We start from the raw sequence: 22613 nt of genomic DNA, 5'->3' as shown, positions 1-22613 counted from the left end.
CCCTCCTAGTGGTTAAAGCAGTCGTGGTAATGATTCTGTAAAATTCTAAAGGTTTTATACCTGTTTCTCAAGCCTCACAATACGCCTGCGGGGTAGGATTAGTGTTCCATTTTACAGCTGACACCATTGAGGCCCAAACGGAAGACACGGGCCAAAGTCACATTCCACAGATTATAGAACAAAAAATTGTTGGCTGACAACTCGGGAAAACTCACAGCTTTCAGATGGTGAGAGGGGCTTCAGAAGCCTGTGGATGCCTGAAATGGGGCACAAAAAAATAGATGATCTGGGGCTGGGGTTGTAGCTCAGTGGTTGAGCGATTGCCTCACATGTGTGACGCACTGGGTTCCATCCTCAGAAATAAATAAATAAATGAATAAATAAATAAATAAATAAATAAAGATTTTGTGTCCCCCTACAGCTAAAAAATATTGAAACAACAACAAGAAGAAGAAACAAACAAACAGGTGTTTTGTTCCAGCAGGCATTTTCTGGGTGGGGGGATAACACTTATTTTAAGAGTCTAAAAGTATGCTGACTAAGCCTACTCTACAAACGGGGAGATTGGAGGTGGGTACAGGGAGTGGTCTGCCCACCACTGATGAACTAATGGAAGCCTCAGGAATTGGATCTGTTCCAAAGGGTTCATATTCACTTTTTTCTGTGAAGACCAGTTTGGAGAGATGACAGACCCACAAGGAGAAGCCAGAATTGAAACTTTGTTCTTTAATGATTAAAAAAAATAGCATTTCCCTGGATGCTTACCATCTCTGCTCCCACCCCCTTTTCTCTGTCCTAAATACACAGTGGATAGATGAGCACCCAGCCAGAGATGTGCCTGCTCAAATAAATCATGCATCAGTAGTCATTTATGAGAATTAATTTGAAACTACTGCAGGCCCTGAGCACTTTGTCTGTTCTAGCTCATGTAATCCTTCAACATCCCACAAGGCAAAGTACTATTAGTCCCATTTTACTGAAAAGAAAACAAAGACTCAGAGAGACAAAGCAGTTTTCTCAGTGAGTGACAGCATGAGCCTTCCCTCTGCCCTCCGGACACACCATGCTATTCCCTGTCCAGATGACCTGATGACCCTGAGCTTGGCAAGGACTCTGCTTCCCAGCTCTCCCAGGCCTGGGGTTCTGAGAATGTGACCCTTTGTAGTTGCAGCCTGTGGAGTAGGGAAACTGGGGGCTGGGCTAGAGGCTGAGCAAACAGAGTGGCAGAGAGGACAGCTCCTCTTCTCCAGTTCCCTCCCTCCCTGGCTCATTTTCCCCCCTCCCTATCTTAGGCAGCAGAGACTCCAGGAGCTCAGAGCCCAGCTTGCCAGGCCCGTCAACTAGAGGCTCCTTCATGGCACCTCCAAGGCCCCTTCTCATACTGGCTCTGCTGGTGTGGGTTGCTGTGGCTGACCAAGGTGTGCACCAAGGTGTTGATACCATCTGAGGCAATGTAAGGGTGGGTGAGGGTGGCTCGGTCTTGGCTGTATCAATTGACACCCCTTCTCCATAGAGTCATGCAAGGGCCGCTGCACTGAGGGTTTCAATGCTGACAAGAAGTGTCAGTGCGATGAGCTCTGCTCTTACTACCAGAGCTGCTGTGTTGACTACATGACCGAGTGCAAGACCCAAGGTGCGTTCAATACCTAGGTAGGTGGGCCTGGGGTCTCCTCTGAAGCTGGAGACTCACTGTCACCCATTCTATCTGCAGTGACTCGTGGGGATGTGTTCACTATGCCAGAAGATGAATATGGGAACTATGACCTCTATGAGAGCTCCTCCGTGAGCCCTGAAGGGACTCCTGAGCAGACAACTGTCTCGAACCCTGAGGAAGAAGCTCTTATATCTGAGTCAAGTTCCCAAGGGCCTGAGGTGGAGAGCTCGGGACCTGAGGGGATGAACCTAAGACCTGAAGCCACTGCTGAAGGGCCCTCTGAGTTCTCCACAGAGGAGGAGCTGTGCAGTGGGAAGCCCTTTGATGCCTTCACTGACCTCAAGAATGGTTCCCTCTTTGCCTTCCGAGGTGAGTCCAGCGGAAGGTCTTGGGGGTGGGGGTCTGCCTCAGGAGCATGCTCTCTCTCATACAGCCTCCCCCACTCTAGGACAGTACTGCTATGAGCTAGATGAAACAGCAGTGAGGCCTGGGTACCCCAAGCTCATCCGAGATGTCTGGGGCATCGAGGGCCCCATTGATGCTGCCTTCACCCGCGTCAACTGTCAGGGGAAGACCTACCTCTTCAAGGTGCCAGGCCCAGGGACTGTGGGTCAGGACAGAGAGCATTTAGGGAAGGGCTGAGAGCTGGTATGTCCAGAACCATGGTGGGCAGGAAAGTCAGATGCAGGACCCTGTGGTACCTGGCTGGGGCTCTGTGAAGACAAGGCAGCAGTCTGAGGTTCCAGGTCCTGCATAGCAAGCCTGGAGTTGGGAATGGCCATGTTAGGGTATGAGACTCTGTCTCTGTGCCCAACCAGCTGCCTCCTCACTCTCTTTCACCTTTTCTTCCTCTTAGGGTAGTCAGTACTGGCGCTTTGAGGATGGTGTTCTGGACCCTGGTTACCCCCAAAACATCTCTGAAGGCTTCGGTGGCATCCCAGACAACGTGGACGCAGCCTTGGCTCTTCCGGCCCATAGCTACAGTGGCCGGGAAAGGGTCTACTTCTTTAAGGGTACTCAGAAGGGTGGGAGAAGAATGGGCAGACAGCAGAGTTGTGTCAGGTTCCTTCCATGCTATCCTGGGGACAGGCCTCAGTGTATGCCCACCCCCTGTGCCAGGAGGTCCTATTTGGTGCAGCCTCTGGGATCTCCAGTCTTGCTTAGGCCCACCCTCCTGATGTCAGCTCCCCTGCTCCTCAGGGAAGCAGTACTGGGAGTACGAATTCCAGCACCAGCCCAGCTGGGAGGAGTGTGAAGGCAGCACCATGTCGGCTGTGTTTGAGCACTTTGCCCTGCTGCAGAGAGACAGCTGGGAGGACATCTTTGAGCTGCTCTTCTGGGGCAGATCCTCTGGTATGGCTGAGGGAAAGGCTTGCTTTCATCTCTTGAGGACCAGAATCCCTGGGGAGGGGGAGGGCTGTCCTGCCTGCAGGGGGCTGATTGGGGAGCTATTGATCAAGAGCTATTTACTCAGACCAGACTTTGCTTCTGTTGACCTTTAGGGGGAGGCTTGGCTCCACCCAGACCCCACATCTTGGACTTTGCCTAGCACAGCCAAGGACACAACCAGCAGAGGGAGGGGCGGGCAGTGGATGAGAGGGTGTCTGTGGAGACCTAGGCTGTGGGGTGGAGACACCAAGGATATGGTAGACACAGGAAGGAACACTGGACAGGGAGACTGAGGTCTGCACTGGACTCTGCCACCAGCTTGCTGTGTCCTTTGGCAATGAAAGTGCAACAGATGAACCCCTAAAGGTCCTGCCGGAGAGGGCAAAACTGGGTCCTCTAAACCCCTCCCATGAACCCCTTCCCTGCCACAGGGGGCGCCAGAGAGCCCGGGCTCATCAGCAGAGACTGGCATGGTGTGCCTGGGAAGGTGGATGCTGTCATGGCCGGCCGGATCTACATCTCAGGCTCAGCACCTCGCTCCTCCTTGGCCAAGAAGCAAAAATCCAGACGTCGCAGTCGCAAACGCTACCGCTCCCACCGTGGTCGTGGTCGTGGCCGCAGTCACAGCCAGAACTCCCGTCGGCCATCCCGGTCCACCTGGCTGCACTTGTTCTCCAGCGAGGACAGCGGGCTGGAAGCCTACAACTATGACTATGACATGAACTGGGTTGTGCCTGCCACCTGCGAGCCCATCCAGAGTGTTTACTTCTTCTCAGGAGGTGGGAGCCCTTGCCACCTCTGAAGCTGGTTTTGCTCGAGCCTTCCCTGCTGCCTCTGGTCTCCATGGTCTGAACGCCGTCTGAGGGCAGAGACCCCAGAAAGCCAGGCCAGGAGTCCTTAGTTGCACTGTGGATACAGTTTTCTTTCTCAGGGCAAGAGTGGGCAGAACCATGTAGGGTCTCACCCACCCTCTTCCATCCTCTCTTTCAGATAAGTACTACCGAGTTAACCTTCGCACACGGCGAGTTGACAGAGTGACTCCTCCCTACCCACGTCCCATCGCCCAGTACTGGCTGGGCTGCCCTGACGTGAAGTAGGAGCCAGAGTCCACACAGCTGGTCTTCCACAGCTTTTTCCTCTTCCAGCCTTTTCTCCCAACCCAATAAAGCTCACTTGGCCCTGAGTTTAAGACTACTGTCCTGACTGGGGTCAACGGATCCCTACCTGGGTAGAGAGCAAGCTGGGCTGTCAGGACAAGTCAAGGGGAGGAGAAACAGAGGAGCTTCAACTGTCAGTCCATGCTAGGCTTATTGCCCTCTCTGTGAACCAGAAAAGTTGGGGGCTAAGGAGGGTATTGGGAGAACTACCTTTCCTCTGAGCTAAGGAGCCTCCAGCAGCCCAGGTAGGCAGGCACTAAACCCCCTGGACATGACAGAAGTCACTAAGCCACTCCTCCCTGGGTTTGGCTTGCTTTGAGCCTTGGACTTGACTAGGGATTTAGGGTTTTAATGGAGATAGAAGGGGCAAGAGAAGAGGTAGGGTCATCGGGGTCATCATGCTCCTGTAACCCATCCCTAGGTAGGTGGATAGGCTTGCCTTCCTTCCCTCCCTCCCTCCTTCCTTCCTTTTTTTTTTTTTTTTTTTTTTTGTGGTACTGAGGATTGAGCCAGGGATGCTCTACACTGAGCTACATCGCCAGCCCTTCTTGTTTTTAGAGACAGGGGCTCCCTAAAGTTGCCCAGGCTGGCCTTGAACTCAAGACCCTCTCTGCCTCAGCTTCCTGAGTAGCTGGGATCACAGGTGTGCACTACCACACCCTGGAGGATGGGAGTTTTTTGAAGTTTCTGTCCTGGGATTGGGGTGGAGGGCAGTGAGGTCAGGAGAGATAGGGAAGGACTGGAGCTGGAAGGAAATTCATATGTACCCCTTTCTTTTAGCAAACTAACTTCGAAGGCTTCTAAGGAAGAGAGCACTGTTAAAACATCACCTTTAAACCCTTAATTGTATCTGTGAGGCCTCCTCTGGCTCCAGATTCCTGGGCCCCAGAAAGCCTCAAGGGTCAGCCAGAAAGGGTTAGATGCAGAAAAATCTCTGAAACAGCTCTGGTGTGGACCTTTGTTCCCCAGCCCTGCTGAAAGCATGTGCTCCAGCTCATTTTCTCCCCATCATCCTCATCTTGTCCAGCTATACTGTCCAGTCAGTTGTGGGGTAGGCCTCTACCTACTCTTCCCTGAAGGCAGCCAGAACCAGGGCACAGAGGGCTCCAGAAGGGGCAGTTGAGGTCCTGGGAACACTGGAAAAATTTCAGTGGCCTTCTGGAAGGAGCCCTGGAGGATTTTCATGAAGTACAGGGCTGTAGGTAGATTGCCACCGGCTGTTTGAAGAGAAAGGCTGGGACCAGCTTCCTTTGTGAAGCTGGGGAAGGGCAGGGGCCATCAAACTGGCTCACCCATACCCCATCAGCCCAATCCTAGCCCTGGCCTCCCCTCCCCGCTCTGGGCTTCTCTGCCTCACTCTAGCTGGACTTTAAGCCTCTCTCCTGCTGGGGGTGGGGCCAGGCACTCAAACAGCATAAAACCCCAAACAGATGGGTCTGGTGTGGGCACAGGCCTGGCGTGGCCCTCTGGCTCCTCGGCCCTTGCCAGCTCCATGGCCAGCCCTGTGGAAGCATCTCCAGCAGGTGAGGTGACAGGGATATAGGGTGGGTTGGGTAAGAGGTGGGGCAGGGTGTGATGGGGAAGGTTGAAGAGGGTTGGCTAGTGCAGACTGCAGAGTCCGGCTCTGGCAAGAAGTCCTGGCTTGACCCCCATGTCAACCCCTAGGCCATGCCAGTGGGTTCGGTCCCCACCGGAGAAAGAGAATCACATTTAGCGTTGGGCAGCTGCTGGAGTTGGAGCGGGTGTTTGCAGCACGACCCTATCCTGACATTGGTACCCGTGAACACCTTGCCCGACTCACTTGCCTACCGGAGGCCAAGATACAGGTGAGCCATGACCTCCCCCAAGGATAGGTTACTTTCATACAGCCAACTTCTGGCCTTAACCCATAGCTCCTCTCTGGGTATTCTGCCTTCAGGGTCTGTCCTGTCCCAGGGAAGTGGTGCTGGAGACAGAATAGTCCTCTTCATCTTCCTTACCAGGTGTGGTTCCAGAACCGCCGGGCCAAGAAAATCAAGAACAGAAATCCAGGAGGCCTAAGTCCCAGGCCTCAGCCTCCCCAGAGCTGCTGTTCTCTTCCAGATACCCCCCAGCAGCCCTGGACACCCCCAACGCTGGTCCAGCCTCCACCTGCCACCAGCACAGCTCAGTGCACCTCGGTGTGTTCACAGGCCTTGTGTGTAGCTCCCAGCTTGGGTCTAGGTCAGGGCTGGGCAGTGATGAAAGCTGTAGCCCCACGGGGACCTGCTGAGGTCTCAGGGGTCCACCCTTCTTTGGAGCAAGCTACTCCTCAAACCTCCTTGGGCAGCCTATCTGACCTTATTTATGCCTCAGCTGTTGTCACCAATGCAGACCACTCCTGATCCAGGTCCAGAATTTCCAAGACCTCTCCTCTGGCTCTTACAGTCCATCCAGCCCACTTAGGACTGAACACATCAGAACTGGATCCCCTGCCCTCTTCTTTTACATAAAGAAAAACTCTAATGGGAAGAGTTTAGTTTCGGGACCCCTCCCTTCCACTTCCAGGCCAACTCAGACGCAGGTCCTCGGCAGTGACTGCAGCATGGTACTTGCTACCCAGCACCCTGGACCCTCCTAGGGCATATCAATTGTCTTGACAGTACCATCAGGATGAGTTAAGGAGTCATGTTTCCCATCTCTCCTGCTAGGACCTGCCCCCAGTTCTCACCACAGAGATGACCTCCTCCCTCTGATGGGGCAGCCATCTGTCTGACCAGGGCCCTTTAGGCCATTACCTAAATGCCTGCTATGCATGCTAGGGGAAGAGGGCTGCTCCTACTCTTGATTGCTGGAAACCCACCTTTTTATGGTTCAGGGGCCCCTCATCTCCTACCTCCTGGACAAATTAATCATAACTATGGACCTGAAGAGGGAACGATATTAAAGTAATAAAAGTAGAAAAGGACCCTGGGGCTTAAGTTGATTTAATTTTCCAAAAAAAAAAAAAAATCAGATTGCCTTCTGATGTGGGGCTGTGGAAACAACCTGACAGATTTGGGGTTGAGGGGGGTACAGCAGCACTGGGCTTTGGTATCACTGTCATCTGTAATACCAACTAATCTCCAAATAAAACCCAACTCTGTACTTTAATCTGGATTGTTGTATGTTGCAAATGAATGAGGCTGAGGGCTGTTTGCCTTGGAAATTTATCTTTATCACCTAATCCCTAAATAGGGCCAGGTTCCACACAGATTCTGGGTGGGAGGTATTACAAAGGCTTCTGCTGAGATTAGTTAGGGGGATGGTTAATTGAAGGGCTTAGGGCTCTGACTGAGGCCCTGAGTAATGGGAGCCTCTACCAGCACCCCTGTCGCAGTCCTACTAACTTCAGCACATCCCAGTTACCTCCACTTCTGGAGTTGCTCAGCTTTGGGGAGAAAAGCAGAGTTGGTGATCAGACTGCACTGGACTGAAATCCTGGCTCTGCTATTTAACTGGCAACTCTCTGAAACTATGTGCATGAAAAGCTGAGGGAAAAACTTGCTTGTCTCCTTTTTGGGAATAAGAAACAATGTAGGCAAAGGGCTTCATACAGTGTGTGACATATGATAAAAACTCCAAAAATTGCTAGTTCCCTTTGCTGTTTCATACTACAGCTCAAGAGGAACTGGGAAGGGGCTGGGGATGTGGCTCAAGCGGTAGTGTGCTCACCTAGCATGCGTGAGGCACTGGGTTCGATTCTCAGCACCACGTAAAAATAAAACAAAGATATTGTGTATTAAAAAAAAAAAAAACAGGAACTAGGAAGGCCTCAAACTTCTTGTTTTTCTGACATCCTGCCAAACATTTCCTGAACCCAGAGTGTCATGGAGAAAGCATGGTACCCTGAGAGGAAGTGGCAAAGACAATGCTCCCTTCACTGTAGTAAATGAGGACTGGCCCTAGCAGATTTTTTTTTTTTTTTAGGTGCTAGGGACCAAACCCAGGGCCTTGCACATGGTTGGCAAGTGCTCTACCATTGAGCAACACCACCATCCTCCCTTGCAGATGGAACCCTCCTTGCACAATGGCCATTGCCTCCTCTTCATTCACTAGGAGGAGCTAGGTCTTTTGCCTCAGATGCTAACTTGGTGTCCAGCCCATAAAGCAGCTCTCAATAAGATTGAAATGCCATAGAAGCTTGTTAACTTGTGAGGAGGTGGTTGGGATCTAGTGTAGATTCCATCCTAATAAATGGTGGAGGGAAGAGAACAACTCCAATTCTGCCACATGTCTGTAATCCCAGCTACTTGGGGGGGGGCTGAGGCAGAAGGATCACAAGCTCAAGACCAGTCTGGGCAACTCAGTGAGACCTTATCTCAAAATAAAAAATAAAAAGGGCTGGGGATATAGCCTAGTGGTAGAATGCCCATGGGTTCAAACCCAATTTGGGATCAGGGGGAGAGGGAATGACCTCGATTTTACTGTGGGATGTCCTAGGGTCAGAATCTGTTTGAGGAGATTCTGATTAAGTTAGATCTCTTTTAACATCTGGAATCCATTCAACCTAAATTCAAGTCCTGGGGAGAGGTGAAAGCTTATAGCTAGATGGGCAGTCTGGAGCACAGAGTACAAGGAAGTACAGCCATGAACCCCACAAGGCTTTTGAAGCTTTCTGACCAAGCTTCAATAGTTCAGGTTACTAGGAACACTGTAAAATGTCACCTACATTTTCTCACAGGTGACATCTCTCTCAACTACCAGAAACTGGCAAATGTTGTAGGGGAAATGTCTACTAAGCCACTGTGTATATAATCTCTAAGAATAAAAAAGTTCTGGAAAAAAACAAGAACTACAGGAGCATGTATAATGAACAAACAGTAAGGAGTCAATCTTTAGGAGCAAATCCTGAAAAACAGAATTATGGAGATCTTTCTGCTTTGTATATCTGACACAGGATTTGAAATAAGAATACACTGGGCACAATAAATATTTATTGGATAAATAACTTAAGGTTGATACACTTTCAAATTCCATATAAAGATTCTACTATCACACGACTTATCTAAGTTCTCAGAAGTTTAATGTTAGAGACATCAGGGCAACATAGGAATCTTTGGCTCCAATCAACAGAAGAAAGACCATAGCTGGCCATTTGGTCTCAGTCTAGACTGTTTTGCCTTCTGGAAAAGGGGCCCAACACCACTTCCTTTTCCAAAAAGGTAGCTGCCTGGCTCCAGATCTACCATACCATACCAATCTTTCTTTCTCTTATTTGATACCTGTCCTCTGGTTCCTCTTCCAGTATAAACTGAGAAAGAAAGCCTTTCTGCTTTCTTGGAGGCTTCTGCTCTCAATTATAGGCCTGTACCAAAGATGTACAGACGAAGGATTTGATTGATTTGTGCACTTGGGCAAGTTCAAGGCAGTAAGGTCTACTTCTGAGAAGGCCTGGATTCCATTTGCTCCTGCTGAAAAAAACCCCAGTCCCAGCAGTGCCCAGAATGAACTGAAGAAGGCAAATGGGCACTGAGTTCAGGAGAAAGGTATTGAGAGGTCAGTTCTTTCAGTTTTAAAGAAGTGGTGTTGTTTGAATCTCCTCCAATGGAAATTCACAGAAGACAGGGCTTCCTGTAAGAACAGGAGGTGGCCTAGCCTGGTCCTCTGACTAATGGAGCCGAGTACAAAGAGCTTCACAGGTTGATTGAGTTGGTTATCAGCAGTTGGGGGCCTGGGGCCCCCAAAATCTTCTCTAGATTTTGTTGATGAAGCACCAGTTACAGTTCTCCCAACTCACCTTCCATTGCCCGCACCATGACATACAGCTCGGCTAGACCCACCACTGAGGCAACGATCAATGCAGCCAGCACTTGCTAGGGAGAGGGAAAATCAGGCTTAAGGAATGTAAGCCAAGACTCAGCTCTCTAGCCCTCAGCACCTTTAATAGGGATGGAAAACCTCCAACCCAGCCCCTAAATCGAGAAGGAGGGGATCTGGCTTCTCTTGTGATTAATACCTGTCCAGCCCTCCCCACCAAATTGTTCCCTTTATTAGTGCATAAATATGCACAATTTCTAACCTGGGTAAGGCACTTTCACACACATCCCCTTTTTCCATTAACACCACCACTTGGGGCATTTTGTCTAGCCCATACTCACCGAGGCCATTTCTGTGAAGATATACTGGCTTCCAAGGTAAGTGCAAACAAAGGCAGCTGCCACCGTGACAATGAAGTTGAAGATGGTGATGACTAGAGCCTTCACTGACCTTACTTTGAGGAGGGGAGAAACTTTTAGGTCAGCATTCTCCAGGAGGCCCTGTTCCCTCAGAGCTGCCTCCCCCCATCAACCGCATTCCTTTTAAAGAACAAGTCTGAATAGCTGAGCCTTAAACCCAGAATGTTGGGGTGGAAAGAAATGCCACCTCCATCCCAAGGAGAGGCTTTGGAAGCTTAATTTCCTAGTATCTCACCTTGTTTTCCCAGGTCACTGAGCATCCCACCATGGCGTGAATCCTAGAAAAAAGAAAAAGTAGATGATTCAGAATGGAAGCAGCTCAGAGACAACCCACATATTTGTCAGTCTGGCCTCACCTCTCTCTATTCCTCAACACACTAATTTTGCATTTTCCATGTATTCTTTTGTCTAGGACCAGCCTGACTCTTTGCTGGACCACAGAGCAAGCATTTCAGAGAAGAGGACATAAGCTCCCAGTACTCATCTACTTCTCTCCTGTTTCAGGGAAAGAACATTCCAGAGATTAGTAGGGAACCCTGTCGGAAAAAAGTCTGCAAGGTTCATCTCCAACTCTACAATGTTTAAGAATCAGTAACATCTAAGCTCAGAGTCTCAGTGAGTGAGCTGGGAATTATGCAGTTTTAGACAACACAGAACTTGTATGGTTTTGGAATAGGAGACAAGCCAAGTTCCCATGTTGTTTCTTTCCTCTGCACCAGTTTTTATTTCTGTTTTTAGGGACTACTCAGTCCATACATTAAGAAGCAGGTCCTTACCTGACAGGTGACATTACGAGTGATCCGCTTATATTCCTCATTGGCCAGTTGTATCTTAATCTTCTCAAGCCGGGCAACTAGCTCTGGGTTCTAAAGCAGAAAAAAGTGTGTGAAAAGACTGATGTTCTTTTACATGTGTCTAGGAAGAAAAAAGTGTTTGAAAAGACTGATGTTCTTTTACATGCTAGGAAGCATGTTGTAATCACTGGTTCCAAGGGGGCACTGAATTACTAAGAGTGCCAGAGGACCTGCATACCAGGTTTGTCAACATAAAATCCAAGATCTAACATTTGCTTTTGGGTTAGGTCATTTCTGTGGCCACAACAGCTCTGTCCTAAATAGATTTAGGTCCCAGTGATGCTAAATACTCACAGGTCCACTGTACCTGATACTCTCTAAGATTCTTTATTTTTTTTTTTAAAGATGTTGATGAACCCTTATTTATTTATTTATTTATTTACATTCAGTGCTGAGAATCAAACCAAATGCCTCACATATGCTAGGCAAGCACTCTACTACAGAGCCACAACCCAGCCCTTCTAAGATTCTTTTTAGTTCTAAAGAGCTGCCTCTCCCTAATAGTTGAGCAGTCCACATTTTATACTTCTGGCTAGGCTATGTTAATTCTGGAAAATACCCAGTTTGTCTATTCCACCTCCTTTTAAAAAATATTTGTTTTAGTTGTAGGTGAACATAATAACCTTCAACTTATTTTTATGTTGTGCTGAGGATCGAACCCAGTGCCTCACACATGCTAGGCAAGTGCTCTACTACTGAGCCCCAGCTCCAGCCCCTATTTCCTTTCTTTATAGATAAGGGAATTGAGGTCCAGGAAGGAGGAGTGACTTCTTTGAGGGAAATCAGTGGCAGAACTAGGATTAAAACTCACATGCTATTCTTGGTTAGATCTTTCAACATAGCTTTTGTCACTCTATCTCCACTGTTTTGGAAACCGGATTTTTGGATCTCAGCTTTCTAAAGCTGTCAAATAGAGAAGGCAATACCTGGTTTACTCATCTCAGATGCCAAAGATTTAAGACAAAATTTCAAGCCCCAAAACTGATTAAAAAATTTGATGCCCTACTCAGCCAATACCCACTCTCAAAAATATATCCTTTACATACCCGGGGAGGCTTCACAACTTCTGGGAGATAGATTTCACTGCCTTCCAGGAGTTCATGAAGGTATAGTGTGGAATCTGAGAAGAAAAGGTTTCCACAAATGTAGTGAGCCGTAGAGTTAAGTTTGAAAATCTAATATCAGAGAAGGGTCTAGCTCTTTCTTTTTTTTTTTTCTGCCGAAATAAAAATATGGCCATACCTATGTCAACACATTGCGAGGATCACTTTCAACTGGGAAAAATCTAGGGCAATTCCACCTAAGTATTTCCTAGTGCTGCAAAGTTGACTATAATTGTCAACTCTCAATACTCTGCCAACATGAAAGCCAATACCTAACATTTGCCTTTGAGTTAGGTCATTTCTGTGGCACAATAGCTCTGCCCTAAATAGGTTTCGGTCATAGTAATGCTAAATACTCAGAAGCCACTGTATGTGATATTTTCTAAGTTAGTTAGTTTTTTTTTTTTGTTTTAGTTCTAATACTTGAGCAGTCAATGTTTTGCACTTCTGGCTAGGCTATGTCAATTCTGGAAAAATACCCAGTTTGTCCTATTCCCTTTCTTTATAGATAAGGGAATTGAGGCCCAGGAGCCCAGGAAAGAGGAATGACTTCTTTGAGGGAAAACAGTGACAGAACTAGGATTAAAACTCACATGCTATTCCTGGTCTAGATCTTTTAACATAGCTTTCATCATTCTATCACCAAGAGAAAGGAACAAAGAAAGACAACATAGGATATCAACTCTTGCTTTTGAGATAGACCAAAAAGAATTAAGCTCACTATGCTAAGTAGTTCCTAATGTGGCAAAAAAAAAAAGGAGGAGGAATGGAATTTGGGAGATGGTATTGGGTTAGATCCTCGACTTCCTCAGGGTCAGGTGTGCCTGCCACGTGAATAGGAGATTATAAGAGAACAGAATCTGAACAAATAAATTTTGTCGTCCAAGAATTCCCTTAGGAGTGGAGAAAGGAGTATGGGTGGCCTTTGGGTTTATGAGGAGACTCTTAGTTGGTTACTTAAGTGCTTTACAGGTTAGAGACAATGATAGGGGAAAAAAACAGGAAGAAGTAGATCTGGAATCACGGAGGCGATCTAGACTGGAGACAGACTCACCCCTTTCTCTCAGGTGCTGGTGCAGATCCCGGATTAGACGGAAGGAAACTAAGCGTCGGGGGCCACTAGGGCTATCACCGTCCGTGTGCTTCTTCCCCAGCGCGGCCTCTAGTTCGGCTCGCAGCTTCCGGGGCAGGTGCTCTGACTCCAGTTCCCCGCCGGGGCCCAAAGCTTGTACCAGTCGCTCACCGGCCAGAAAGGAAGACGCCATGTCTAGCTGCCTCTATGGTCAGGTGACCCCAAACCGGACTTCCGCCTGACGCTCGCCGGAAGTAGTTCGGAGCTCGCGGGGGCGCAGCTAGGCAAGGCAGAGGGCCAAGGGGGCGGGACGCGGCGCGGGGCAGTGTGGGGCGGGGGCGGGACGCCGCCCCGCCGCGGGTCTGGCCCTGTGTCAGCAGCCGAGCCGGCGCTCGGACGGGACATGGCAAGTTGTGTGGCCCGGAGGGCCCTGGCCGTGGGCAGCCGCTGGTGGTCCCGATCTCTCACCGCGGCCCGAGGGTCGAGGCCGCTCTGTGCGGCGGGTGGAGCGGGGGCCTTCCCGCCAGTGGCAACTGCGACGTCGCGGAGGCATCTCTCGTCTCGGTGAGGGACAGAGCACTGGGGTCGGTCCGGGCACGGAGACCGAGGAGCGGTGTATCGTGTTCCTGGCCCATGAGGGAGCTAGGAGGCTGGGCTGCCTGGGGGTGACCGGCGTATGATTTAGGACGGGGTCTGGAGCACTGAGCGACGTTGGATGTCTGGGACATGTGCCAGGAGCAGAGAAGGGAGCGCGGCCCAGGGCCCTCGCTGTGCAGGCTGGCTCTGAGCGAGAACTAGTAACACTCCCCGAGCAAATCCTACCTCCCCAGCTGAGGTTCCCAGCACTGCTGTTAGTGGACAGCCTTTGAATGCAGCCCCAGGGCTTTTGACTTCAACCCCCGGCCCCTATTGGGCCCCCCCCTCAGGAAGATGCTAGAGGAAGGAAGCAAGTCTGCTTGAGTGTGGGCCCTCGTGGGTCCCAGATTTTGCTATGATCGTGGTACACCCGTTTTCTCTATGTGATTTGGGGAAGGGGATTTGAAGTATGGGGATGGTGTGAGCAGTGCCTCTGAGGTTGGGACAGGCAGATGAGATTGGGGCTAGTTGGTTCAAGTTCATGTCTCCAAAATAGAATAGCAGTGCTTGAAGGGCCCCTAGAAAGAGTAACACTGTTGAGAGAGGTAAACTGACAGAGCTGACCTTATAGTGGTTCAGATTAGTCACCAATATTGGGGAGAGATAATAGTTATTTGCAAATTGGAAGACCCCTGTGAAAATTGACCTCTGAACAAAAACTGTAATTGAGAGTCTTCAGTAATAGGTGTAATGCATGGAGTACATTAGAGAATCTAGAAATGATTAAACCCTTAATGACAAGGTAAGGACTATAGAGGAGAAATGGACATGGAATTATTATCAGAACACAAAATTTTTTGAGTCCCTTTTATACACTAGGCTCTGAGAGGGCAGCTCAAGCTGATCAGACATAAGCGTTGCTCCTGGAAACTAGTCTCTAATGGAGATAAGAAATGGACACAAATAACTGAAATGCAAAGTGGGAAGGACCTTTAAAATGCTGTGGGAGGTCAGGAAGTGGGTTAGGGAAGACATGGGGTAGGGGGCTATATTTAACAGGGTATTAAGGCATGATATGGAATGCTGGTGAAAAGAGAAGAAAGTGACCTGGGAGCAGTCACAGCTATCACGGGGAGATTAGAGAGGTTTTCATCAAGGAGGAGCTGTGGCTGAACCTCAGAGGAGGAAAGGCAGCGCTCTGTGGTTTGGTGGCTTGGCAGGGCCCTCACCTGTTAGATGGCCACACTTCCCAGCCCTTGTCTGCTGTCATTGCCCTGGCCCTTCAGTACCCTAGTTATTTTTTTCCTGATGGATAAGTACTGGTACCTTCTTAGCTTTCCATTTACTTGTTCTTTTCCTTCTTGATCAGAAACCGACCAGAAGGCAAAGTGTTGGAGACAGTTGGTGTGTTTGAGGTGCCAAAACAGAATGGAAAATATGAGACTGGGCAGGTAAGTTTTGGGATGGGTCTGCTTTCATTTTCTTGGAGTGTTCTGCTTTTGAATGGAGTCAGATTTGGTCACAGGCCTGAATGATAAGGTTTTTTACTCATTCCACTTTTATCTTTTTTGCAGTGCTGGGGAATCAAACTCAGGGCATTATACATGTGAGGCAAGTGCTCTACTGCTGAGCAACATCCCCAGCTCCATTCCACCTTTGTGTTTGGTATCAGAACAGAATCAGATTTTTTAAGATGCAGTTTCTGGGGGCTGAGGATATAGCTCAGTTGGTAGAGTGCTAGCCTTGCAACCACAAGGCCCTGGGTTCAAATCCCAGCATGACCCCCCCCCAAAAAAAAGGTACAGTTTCTGTGTTCCTGTATTTGAATGCACTTAATAATGAATTTTCTTTCCAAGTAAGCGTGGAGAAGAATTGTTTGGGCTATAGTGAGGAGAAAGCCAAGTCCTTGAAAATTCTTCTAGCATACTGAATAGTCAGAAGTCAGTAGAGGGACCTTTTAGGAAAGAAACCTTTAACGTCTTGTTAGCAAAGTGATTACAGTGTGGTTAGCTCTGGGTGTGAGGCTCTTTTTCTGTATCAGATTTGTTCTAAGTCCATTGGGATATATTTAGTTCCTATGAAGTTAAGGAAGATTTTTGTTGATTTAATCGTTTTTTAGTATGCTTAAAATGAACTATGCATTGTGCATTTGGGTTAAATCAGAAAGCAAGGTAGACATGGTTCTTGCTTTTGAGGAGTCTAGGAAGGAATTAATGATGTGCAAATGGTTGATAGCTATATACTGCTAAATGAGTAGATTAAGAAGGCTTCCTGAAGGTCAAAGCTGAGATCTGAAGAGTCAGCCAGGTTAAGAGAGTGTAGAGTTTTCCAAAGTTGGCTTGAGTTGATCTCAAGGATCAAGGGAAGAGGTGGCAAGACCTTGTGCTGTAGTTGCCTCTACCTGTGCTGCTTTGTGCAGCCCACCTGGATGGACTTGCTGGACTGCATACTCACTAAGGCCACCTCTCTTTCCTTCCAGCTGTTCCTTCATAGTGTTTTTGGATACCGAGGTGTTGTCCTGTTTCCCTGGCAGGCCAGACTGTATGACCGGGATGTGGCTTCTGCAACTCCAGAGAAGTAAGTTTCCCTCTCCTGCCTTACAATATTCTCAGGAGGAGGCCCGACTCATGGCAGACATACGTAATTGGGTCTCAGGGGTGAAGACATCCTCTAGGACCTTAGAAACGGCCCCAGAGTACTTCTCTGGCACTAATACTCATAGAGACAATAGAGTTGAGTGCTAAGAACAGCTTAAGCCAGAGGGTCCCTTTAGACCTCCCCAGAATGCTCTCCCACTATCTTGAGTTTTCGTAAGTACTCTTCACATCTTCTTTAGAGTACATTAAAAAAGAAAAGCAGTAGCTCTATTAAATGATCACAGATAGCCCTTGGGATATGAGAGTTGTAGAGTACTCTGAACTGAGGTGGCAATTAGATTTTCTCAACATGGCCCCCTTCCAGGAGACATTTAGAGAACAAGACAGATGGTGACTATGTGGGCCTTCCAGGCTCCATTGTTTGTCTTGACTGGAGAACAGGTAGGCTGGGCTGTTGCTGAGTAGTTCTAAAGCTCCTTCAGCTCAGGACTAGCTTGCTTAGGTAAAGAGGTGGTAGGGATCTGATCAGACACCATTTCCCCTTCTCTCAGGGTGATCTTGGGTTTCTTCTCCCATCCTGCAGAGCAGAGAACCCTGCCGGTCATGGTTCTAAGGAGGTGAAAGGAAAAACTCACACTTACTATCAGGTGCTGATTGATGCCCGTGACTGTCCACATATAGTAAGTAAGCAAGATGCCTGGGCCTGGGGTCCCCTCCTTGGGACCAGTGGAGACAGAGAGAGGGAGAGGGATCAGACAAAGCCTAGATCAGCCCTGGCCTCCAAGACATTGGGACTGAACAGTGGCCAAGAAAGCCCCTGACTCACTTTTTGCCTTAGTCTCAGAGATCTCAGACAGAAGCTGTGACCTTCTTGGCAAACCATGATGACAGCCGGGCCCTTTATGCCATCCCAGGTGAGCAGTTAGCATCTGAATGGTGCCATGGAGAAAGGGTCTGGTGTGTCCCAGGGAGAGAGTTCTGCTGTCCTGTAATCTCCTGGGAGGGATTTGGGTGCCAGGAGCCATGGGGCCAGCATTGTCCTCCCTGGGCAAGGCCAGGAAATGTTTCTTCTCAGTCGTGTTCCTCTCCTTTCCTCCTGTGTGAGTCTTACTCTTTCCCTCTCTGTTCCAGGCTTGGACTATGTCAGCCATGAAGACATCCTCCCCTATACTTCTACGGATCAAGTTCCCATCCAGCATGAGCTCTTCGAAAGATTTCTTCTGTATGATCAGACAAAAGGTATCTTTTTCAAGAAGAGAGATAGGAATAGGAGGGTGCTTTCTTCTAGGAGACATCATAAGAATAATCCCATGACTCTTATTTCCATAACCCCTTTCAATTTCCCCTTGACCCTATGAGGTCAATGGCTCCTGTCTCCTTCCAGGGATAGAAGGTCATAAGTGATTCAAGGTTGCTTGGTAGTAGCATCCGGAGGTCTGAAAACCAGGGCTCTTAACTTCTAGTACAGTTCTCCTCCCATGACATCACTACCCCTCAGGGTTTATTCTTGGTAGTATGTCTGTGCCTTCTAGCTGCGCTCCTTTTGTCTTTGTCCTGTTTGCCTATGCCACCACTGGGAAGGAATTTCTAGGAAGGGCAGTTGGAGAGTGGGTGCAACACTCTGGACTCTGGCTTGGACTAATCTATTGTCTCTTGTCCTAGCACCCCCTTTTGTGGCTCGGGAAACGCTACGGGCCTGGCAAGAGAAGAATCACCCCTGGCTAGAGCTCTCTGATGTCCACCGGGAAACAACTGAGAACATTCGTGTCACTGTCATCCCTTTTTACATGGGCATGAGGGTATGTGCGCAGCCTGTGTTCCTTCCCACAGGGCTAGGTCCCAGATTCTGTGTGTGTCCCTAATGTTGACTGCTAGAGTAGGGGTGAAGGCCAAAATCTAACACATGTCCCTGTGGTTCTGTTCCAGAGTACTCATGTGTTGGGTGGGGTTGAGTAGCCTTTTGATGGTGGCTGACCTAGAGTAGGTAACCTGTAGGTCCCAGGAAAGCGTCCTCCATGTGGGTTCGTCTTTCCTGGGGCTCAGGGGGAGCCTTAAGAATGTACACATGCTTACCTGAATGAGAGTGAGCTGATCTTCACACTTTATACAGTTGTCAAATGTTTATTGAGCTGTGTCTTGCCTCACTCTGAGCCAGGCTTGGGATACAAATGGAAGATTGTTTCTGCCTTTCAGGGCTTAGGGTAATGGGGGAGGTCAATGTCCAACATATGAAGTATTGCAGTATTAGAGGTTATGGGCGGACAGAGAACAGGGTCCTGGGCAGCAATGGCGGAGGCCAGACCTGGAAAGCAAGGTGGTGAGAAAGGAGGGAGTCTTGTAGTTGATTTGTTGGCATCCAGCTATTGGTGATCTTGGCAAGACAAGGAGGAGAGTGGCCATGAGTAGGAGTATACATACACAGGAGGCTGCCTGTGGGCTTGTTGGCCACAGTTCCGATACTGTCATCATCATCCCACACATTCCCAGCTTGAGCTGTTTCTGCAACCTTTCTGGAATTCTACTTTGGATACATGTTGATTGAAAGAGACTTGGTCTTATTCTCTGAGACTTAAATTCTTTGTTTCCCCCCCCTCCCCCCCAGGAAGCCCAGAATTCCCACGTTTACTGGGTGAGTGTCTCCCTGGGGTGGGGTGAGCTCAGAAGGTGTGCTCAGGGATCGGATGGGAAGGTGATGTTCACCTCCTGGTGTGGGTGGAGCCTGTTTAATGCAATTGTTAGCTTTTATTTCTTTTTGCTCTCAGAATTCTGGATAGGCTTGCCTAAGTTCTGTTCTTTCTCATACATGAACTTTCTCCCCACACCTCCACAGTGGCGCTACTGTATTCGTTTGGAGAACCTGGACAGTGATGTGGTACAGCTCCGGGAGCGGCACTGGAGGATATTCAGTCTCTCAGGCACCTTGGAGACAGTTCGAGGCCGAGGGGTGGTGGGCAGGGTGAGCATTACTAGTTTGGTCCTGCCTAGCAAGCCCCAGGGGCTTCCCACTTGGTTTCCTCACAGAGGCTCGCTGTGTGAACACATTGGGTTTCCTGGGGTGATAAAACTAACAACAACCCTGTGAAGTGGGTTACCCTGTAACCTATTTCACAGATGAAGAGAGTGAAACTGAGAAGCTAAATAACAAGTCTACAGTCCCTTCTCTAGTAGTAATAGGGCCGGGACTTAAATCCAAACGAGTCTGAAGTCAAAGCTTATGCACTTTTTGAGCATCATAATGCCTTTTTAAAGCCTGAATTTAAATGTGTCTAGTTGGGTGGGGCATGCATACTCCCATCATTCATGGTTGTGTTGTCTCTGGTTCTTTATATGTCTGCATCCTCTGCTGGTCTTTGAAGAGATTTGATTTTACAATCCCTGCCTACCCCACCCTGTCTCTTGAGAAATAAAGTCATAAGTAGTACTAATGCCAGGGCCAACATCCAAAGTATTTATCCATGTCAGGAGGGGATTGGGGAAGCAGGGTGGAAAAGTGATTAAGAACAGGACTTGGAATTAGATAGTTGGCTCCAAATTCCAGCTGTGTACTCACTGCAAACTTTCAGTAAATTACATAAGCAAAATCTCAGTTTATTGTTGCTAAAATAAAGATCACACATAAAACTTTATGATCACTGGAAGTTAAGCAGCAGAGGTTTGCAGAATACAGACTCTGGTGCCTGACACTTAATTCTCATGAATGGACACTGGAAGGGATGCTTTCAGAGTGGGTCTTATGCTCAGAATCTTTGCCTGGTACCTTAGTCTGAGATTATCTTTCCCAGAGTCAGAATAAAAAGCCCCCTAGGCCACTGATAAGTAGTCACTGTGGCAGTGCCTGCTCTGGTAGTGTCTTAGGTTGGGGGCATTTAGTCTTGATGAACTGGCAGTCAGTATGTGGCCCTTTGGTTCAGGGAATGTGTCCCTGGTACCTGGCCTGACCACTTTTGTCTGTATTCTCACAGGAACCTGTATTATCTAAGGAGCAGCCGGCGTTCCAATACAGCAGTCATGTCTCCCTGCAAGCTTCTAGTGGGCACATGTGGTGAGTGTGTAATGGGGCACAAACCATTGGACTCCACAGACGCTGCTACAGGTCTAAAGAGTGAGAGCTCACAGCAAGCTCAAAATTATGGCCAGCTCTGGGCCAAGCCAGGTTGTGTGGGAACACTCTGGTGTTTATGAGTGCCTGTTTCTCAAGTTTCCTGTGGTCTGTGGGCTGAGGACTTAGGCCCAGGGATCTGATGCTGCACTGTGTTGCTCATATAGTTGGCTGTTTTCCCTCGTGTTTCACAACTTTACCTGAAAATGCAGCTGGACAGCTCATATAGTATGTATGGAATGTACTGAAGGGATGGAATCTGCACAACTGTGTTTTTCTTTATTTTTTTTGAGATGGGGTCTTTCTATATTGTCCAGGCTGGTCTTAAACTTTCAAGTGATCCTCCTTTCCTCAGCCTCACAAGTAGTTTGGATTACAGGCACAAGCCATCATTCCAGTCTTGTTTCTTTTAGAGCCAATCGGGGCTCTTAGGTCTCCGGACCAGTCTTTTTTTTTTTTCTTTAATTTGTAGATGGACACAAAACTATTTTATTTATTTATTTTTATGTGGTGCTAAGTATCAAACCCAGTGCCTCACACATACTAGGCAAATGTTCTATCACTGAGCTACAACCCCAGCCCTGGACCAATCATCTTGTCATGAGCTAAGATAAAAGAGAGTTCAAGCCTGCCTCACCACACTGTGGCTTAGGAGCTGAGGGCATGGCATCCAGCTCCATAGAAGGGCTTCTGACCTGACTCCCTCTAAACCAGCTTTTCTCTGACCCTCAGGGGCACGTTCCGCTTCGAGAGACCTGATGGCTCCCACTTTGATGTCCGGATCCCACCATTCTCTTTGGAAAGCAATAAAGATGAGAAGACACCACCCTCAGGCCTTCACTGGTAGACCAGCTGAAGCCCTGAATGCCTAGGCTTGGCCCCTCAGAACAGGTCTCAACCCACAATTGCTGCAGAACTCTTTTCTCTCCCCATTAAGGGCCACACTGGGTCATTTAATCCTTTGCAACATTTGATTGTGGGGTTCTTTGGGGGGGGGTTGTAACTGTTTTCTTTGGAAGACCCACATGGAACTCTTCCAAGGTTGGCCTCCTCATAAGCCCTGCCTACACTGTGTCCAGTAAACGTTGCCACCAGGGAACTGTGTTCAGCTGCCACAGAGGTGGAGGAGTTTCTTAGCCTGTCACTCAAGTTGTATGGAATATGAGGTTTGGTTAATAAACCAATATATGCTTGGCCATCCTTGCCATTTCTGCCCTCAGGGTCTTTTCAGGTTCCCTTTCTGACCCAGTGGGGCCCTGGATTGCTTTCCATGCAAGGTCATGTCTAGGGAACTGCTTCTACTGCTAAGGTTTCTTTTCCTTCTGAGACCAGCTGGATGTCTCCCAGGGGCACTGTGCCTCTCAGCCAGTGGATAGGCACTGGACTGGACTTTTATTTATTCTTTGCCAAGTGCAGAGGAGGAGGCCAATTCCAGGGCCACAGTGGTCTGGCTCTTGGCACTAACCTACCACCCATGTACCTGGCCTCGCAGGGCCTGGGAGAGGAGCGAGGCAAGCCAGTCAAGCTTCCTGCAGCAGTGAGCTTGCCAGCTGCAAAGATGGATCTGTCAAGCATCCAGACCACAAGGGCAAGAATTTGGCCAAGGAGCAGCTTAAGGTATGGACACTGATTGAGCCAAGCTACTTCCTGAGCTTCTCTCAGATCTCCAAGAGCCAGAGATGAATTGGGATTATTTTGCCCCAATTCTTAGGATTCTTTTTTTCCCCACCATTGCAGTGATTGTTAGAGGTCATTTCATTGTTGAATAATTATTAAATCTCGGTTGCAGCCCTTGTTACTGTTTTTCTTAATCCTCCACCAGGGGGAGCCTGAGTTTTATGACCTAGCTCAAGGTCAGATGGAGAACAGAGAAACACAGGAACCAAGCCCATAGCTGCAAGCCTGCGGAGCTCTTCTCACTGTAAACAAGACTCTC

General features: G+C 48.6%; 4 protein-coding genes across 7 annotated transcripts; 3 read left to right on the top strand and 1 right to left on the bottom strand.

Moving 5' to 3' along the window:
* The first annotated feature begins 1254 nt into the window (after nt 1-1254).
* Nucleotides 1255-4226, top strand: Vtn (vitronectin). 2 transcript variants are annotated; one of them, XM_005327813.5, is made up of 8 exons: nt 1255-1430; nt 1514-1633; nt 1712-2023; nt 2103-2242; nt 2511-2667; nt 2855-3007; nt 3475-3822; nt 4034-4226. In XM_005327813.5, exons 1-8 carry the CDS (start codon nt 1355-1357, stop codon nt 4138-4140), a joined length of 1413 nt encoding a protein of 470 aa, XP_005327870.2. In that variant the 5' UTR covers nt 1255-1354; the 3' UTR covers nt 4141-4226. The 2 variants fall into 2 exon arrangements, with proteins under 2 accessions (XP_005327870.2, XP_013215201.2); XM_013359747.4 differs by having other exon boundaries at nt 1256-1418.
* Nucleotides 4227-5584: 1358 nt separating this feature from the next.
* Sebox (SEBOX homeobox) lies at nt 5585-7311 on the top strand. Its single transcript, XM_005327814.4, has 3 exons — nt 5585-5723; nt 5866-6026; nt 6183-7311. The coding sequence occupies exons 1-3, from the start codon at nt 5693-5695 to the stop codon at nt 6561-6563; spliced, it is 573 nt and encodes a 190-aa protein (XP_005327871.1). The 5' UTR covers nt 5585-5692; the 3' UTR covers nt 6564-7311.
* A 1801-nt stretch (nt 7312-9112) lies between these two features.
* On the bottom strand, nt 9113-13647 carry Vma12 (vacuolar ATPase assembly factor VMA12). The gene is made up of 6 exons (XM_005327812.5): nt 13388-13647; nt 12277-12350; nt 11153-11242; nt 10612-10654; nt 10299-10411; nt 9113-10013 (listed from the first exon to the last, which is right to left on the bottom strand). Exons 1-6 carry the CDS (start codon nt 13596-13598, stop codon nt 9918-9920), a joined length of 627 nt encoding a protein of 208 aa, XP_005327869.1. The 5' UTR covers nt 13599-13647; the 3' UTR covers nt 9113-9917.
* Nucleotides 13648-13722: 75 nt separating this feature from the next.
* Nucleotides 13723-22471, top strand: Poldip2 (DNA polymerase delta interacting protein 2). Of its 3 annotated transcripts, XM_078042529.1 has the most exons (12): nt 13724-13969; nt 15351-15432; nt 16461-16558; nt 17162-17258; nt 17417-17492; nt 17710-17817; nt 18241-18377; nt 19181-19207; nt 19409-19534; nt 20541-20620; nt 21410-21568; nt 22170-22471. In XM_078042529.1, the coding sequence occupies exons 1-11, from the start codon at nt 13809-13811 to the stop codon at nt 21522-21524; spliced, it is 1107 nt and encodes a 368-aa protein (XP_077898655.1). In that variant the 5' UTR covers nt 13724-13808; the 3' UTR covers nt 21525-21568; nt 22170-22471. The 3 variants fall into 3 exon arrangements, with proteins under 3 accessions (XP_040125099.1, XP_077898655.1, XP_005327866.1); XM_005327809.5 differs by having other exon boundaries at nt 21410-22471; XM_040269165.2 differs by lacking the exon at nt 19181-19207 and having other exon boundaries at nt 13723-13969; nt 21410-22471.
* The last annotated feature ends 142 nt before the right edge of the window (nt 22472-22613 follow it).

The sequence above is a fragment of the Ictidomys tridecemlineatus genome, chromosome 3, assembly GCF_052094955.1.
Source record: "Ictidomys tridecemlineatus isolate mIctTri1 chromosome 3, mIctTri1.hap1, whole genome shotgun sequence".
Lineage (NCBI taxonomy): Eukaryota > Metazoa > Chordata > Mammalia > Rodentia > Sciuridae > Ictidomys > Ictidomys tridecemlineatus.
This window is presented reverse-complemented; position numbering and strand designations above follow the sequence as displayed.

Coding starts and splice junctions, on each gene's coding strand:
- Vtn (XM_005327813.5), top strand. CDS start 1,355: ATGGCACCTCCAAGGCCCCTTCTCATACTGGCTCTGCTGGTGTGGGTT. Junction 2,243..2,510: donor GGAAGACCTACCTCTTCAAG/GTGCCAGGCCCA, acceptor TCTTCCTCTTAG/GGTAGTCAGTACTGGCGCTT. Junction 3,823..4,033: donor TGTTTACTTCTTCTCAGGAG/GTGGGAGCCCTT, acceptor CCTCTCTTTCAG/ATAAGTACTACCGAGTTAAC.
- Sebox (XM_005327814.4), top strand. CDS start 5,693: ATGGCCAGCCCTGTGGAAGCATCTCCAGCAG. Junction 5,724..5,865: donor TGTGGAAGCATCTCCAGCAG/GTGAGGTGACAG, acceptor GTCAACCCCTAG/GCCATGCCAGTGGGTTCGGT. Junction 6,027..6,182: donor TACCGGAGGCCAAGATACAG/GTGAGCCATGAC, acceptor CTTCCTTACCAG/GTGTGGTTCCAGAACCGCCG.
- Vma12 (XM_005327812.5), bottom strand. CDS start 13,598: ATGGCGTCTTCCTTTCTGGCCGGTGAGCGACTGGTACAAGCTTTGGGC. Junction 10,655..11,152: donor CTCGTAATGTCACCTGTCAG/GTAAGGACCTGC, acceptor TCTTTTTTCTAG/GATTCACGCCATGGTGGGAT. Junction 10,412..10,611: donor CAGTGACCTGGGAAAACAAG/GTGAGATACTAG, acceptor CCCTCCTCAAAG/TAAGGTCAGTGAAGGCTCTA.
- Poldip2 (XM_078042529.1), top strand. CDS start 13,809: ATGGCAAGTTGTGTGGCCCGGAGGGCCCTGGCCGTGGGCAGCCGCTGG. Junction 17,259..17,416: donor CCCGTGACTGTCCACATATA/GTAAGTAAGCAA, acceptor TTTTTGCCTTAG/TCTCAGAGATCTCAGACAGA. Junction 17,493..17,709: donor GGCCCTTTATGCCATCCCAG/GTGAGCAGTTAG, acceptor TCTCTGTTCCAG/GCTTGGACTATGTCAGCCAT.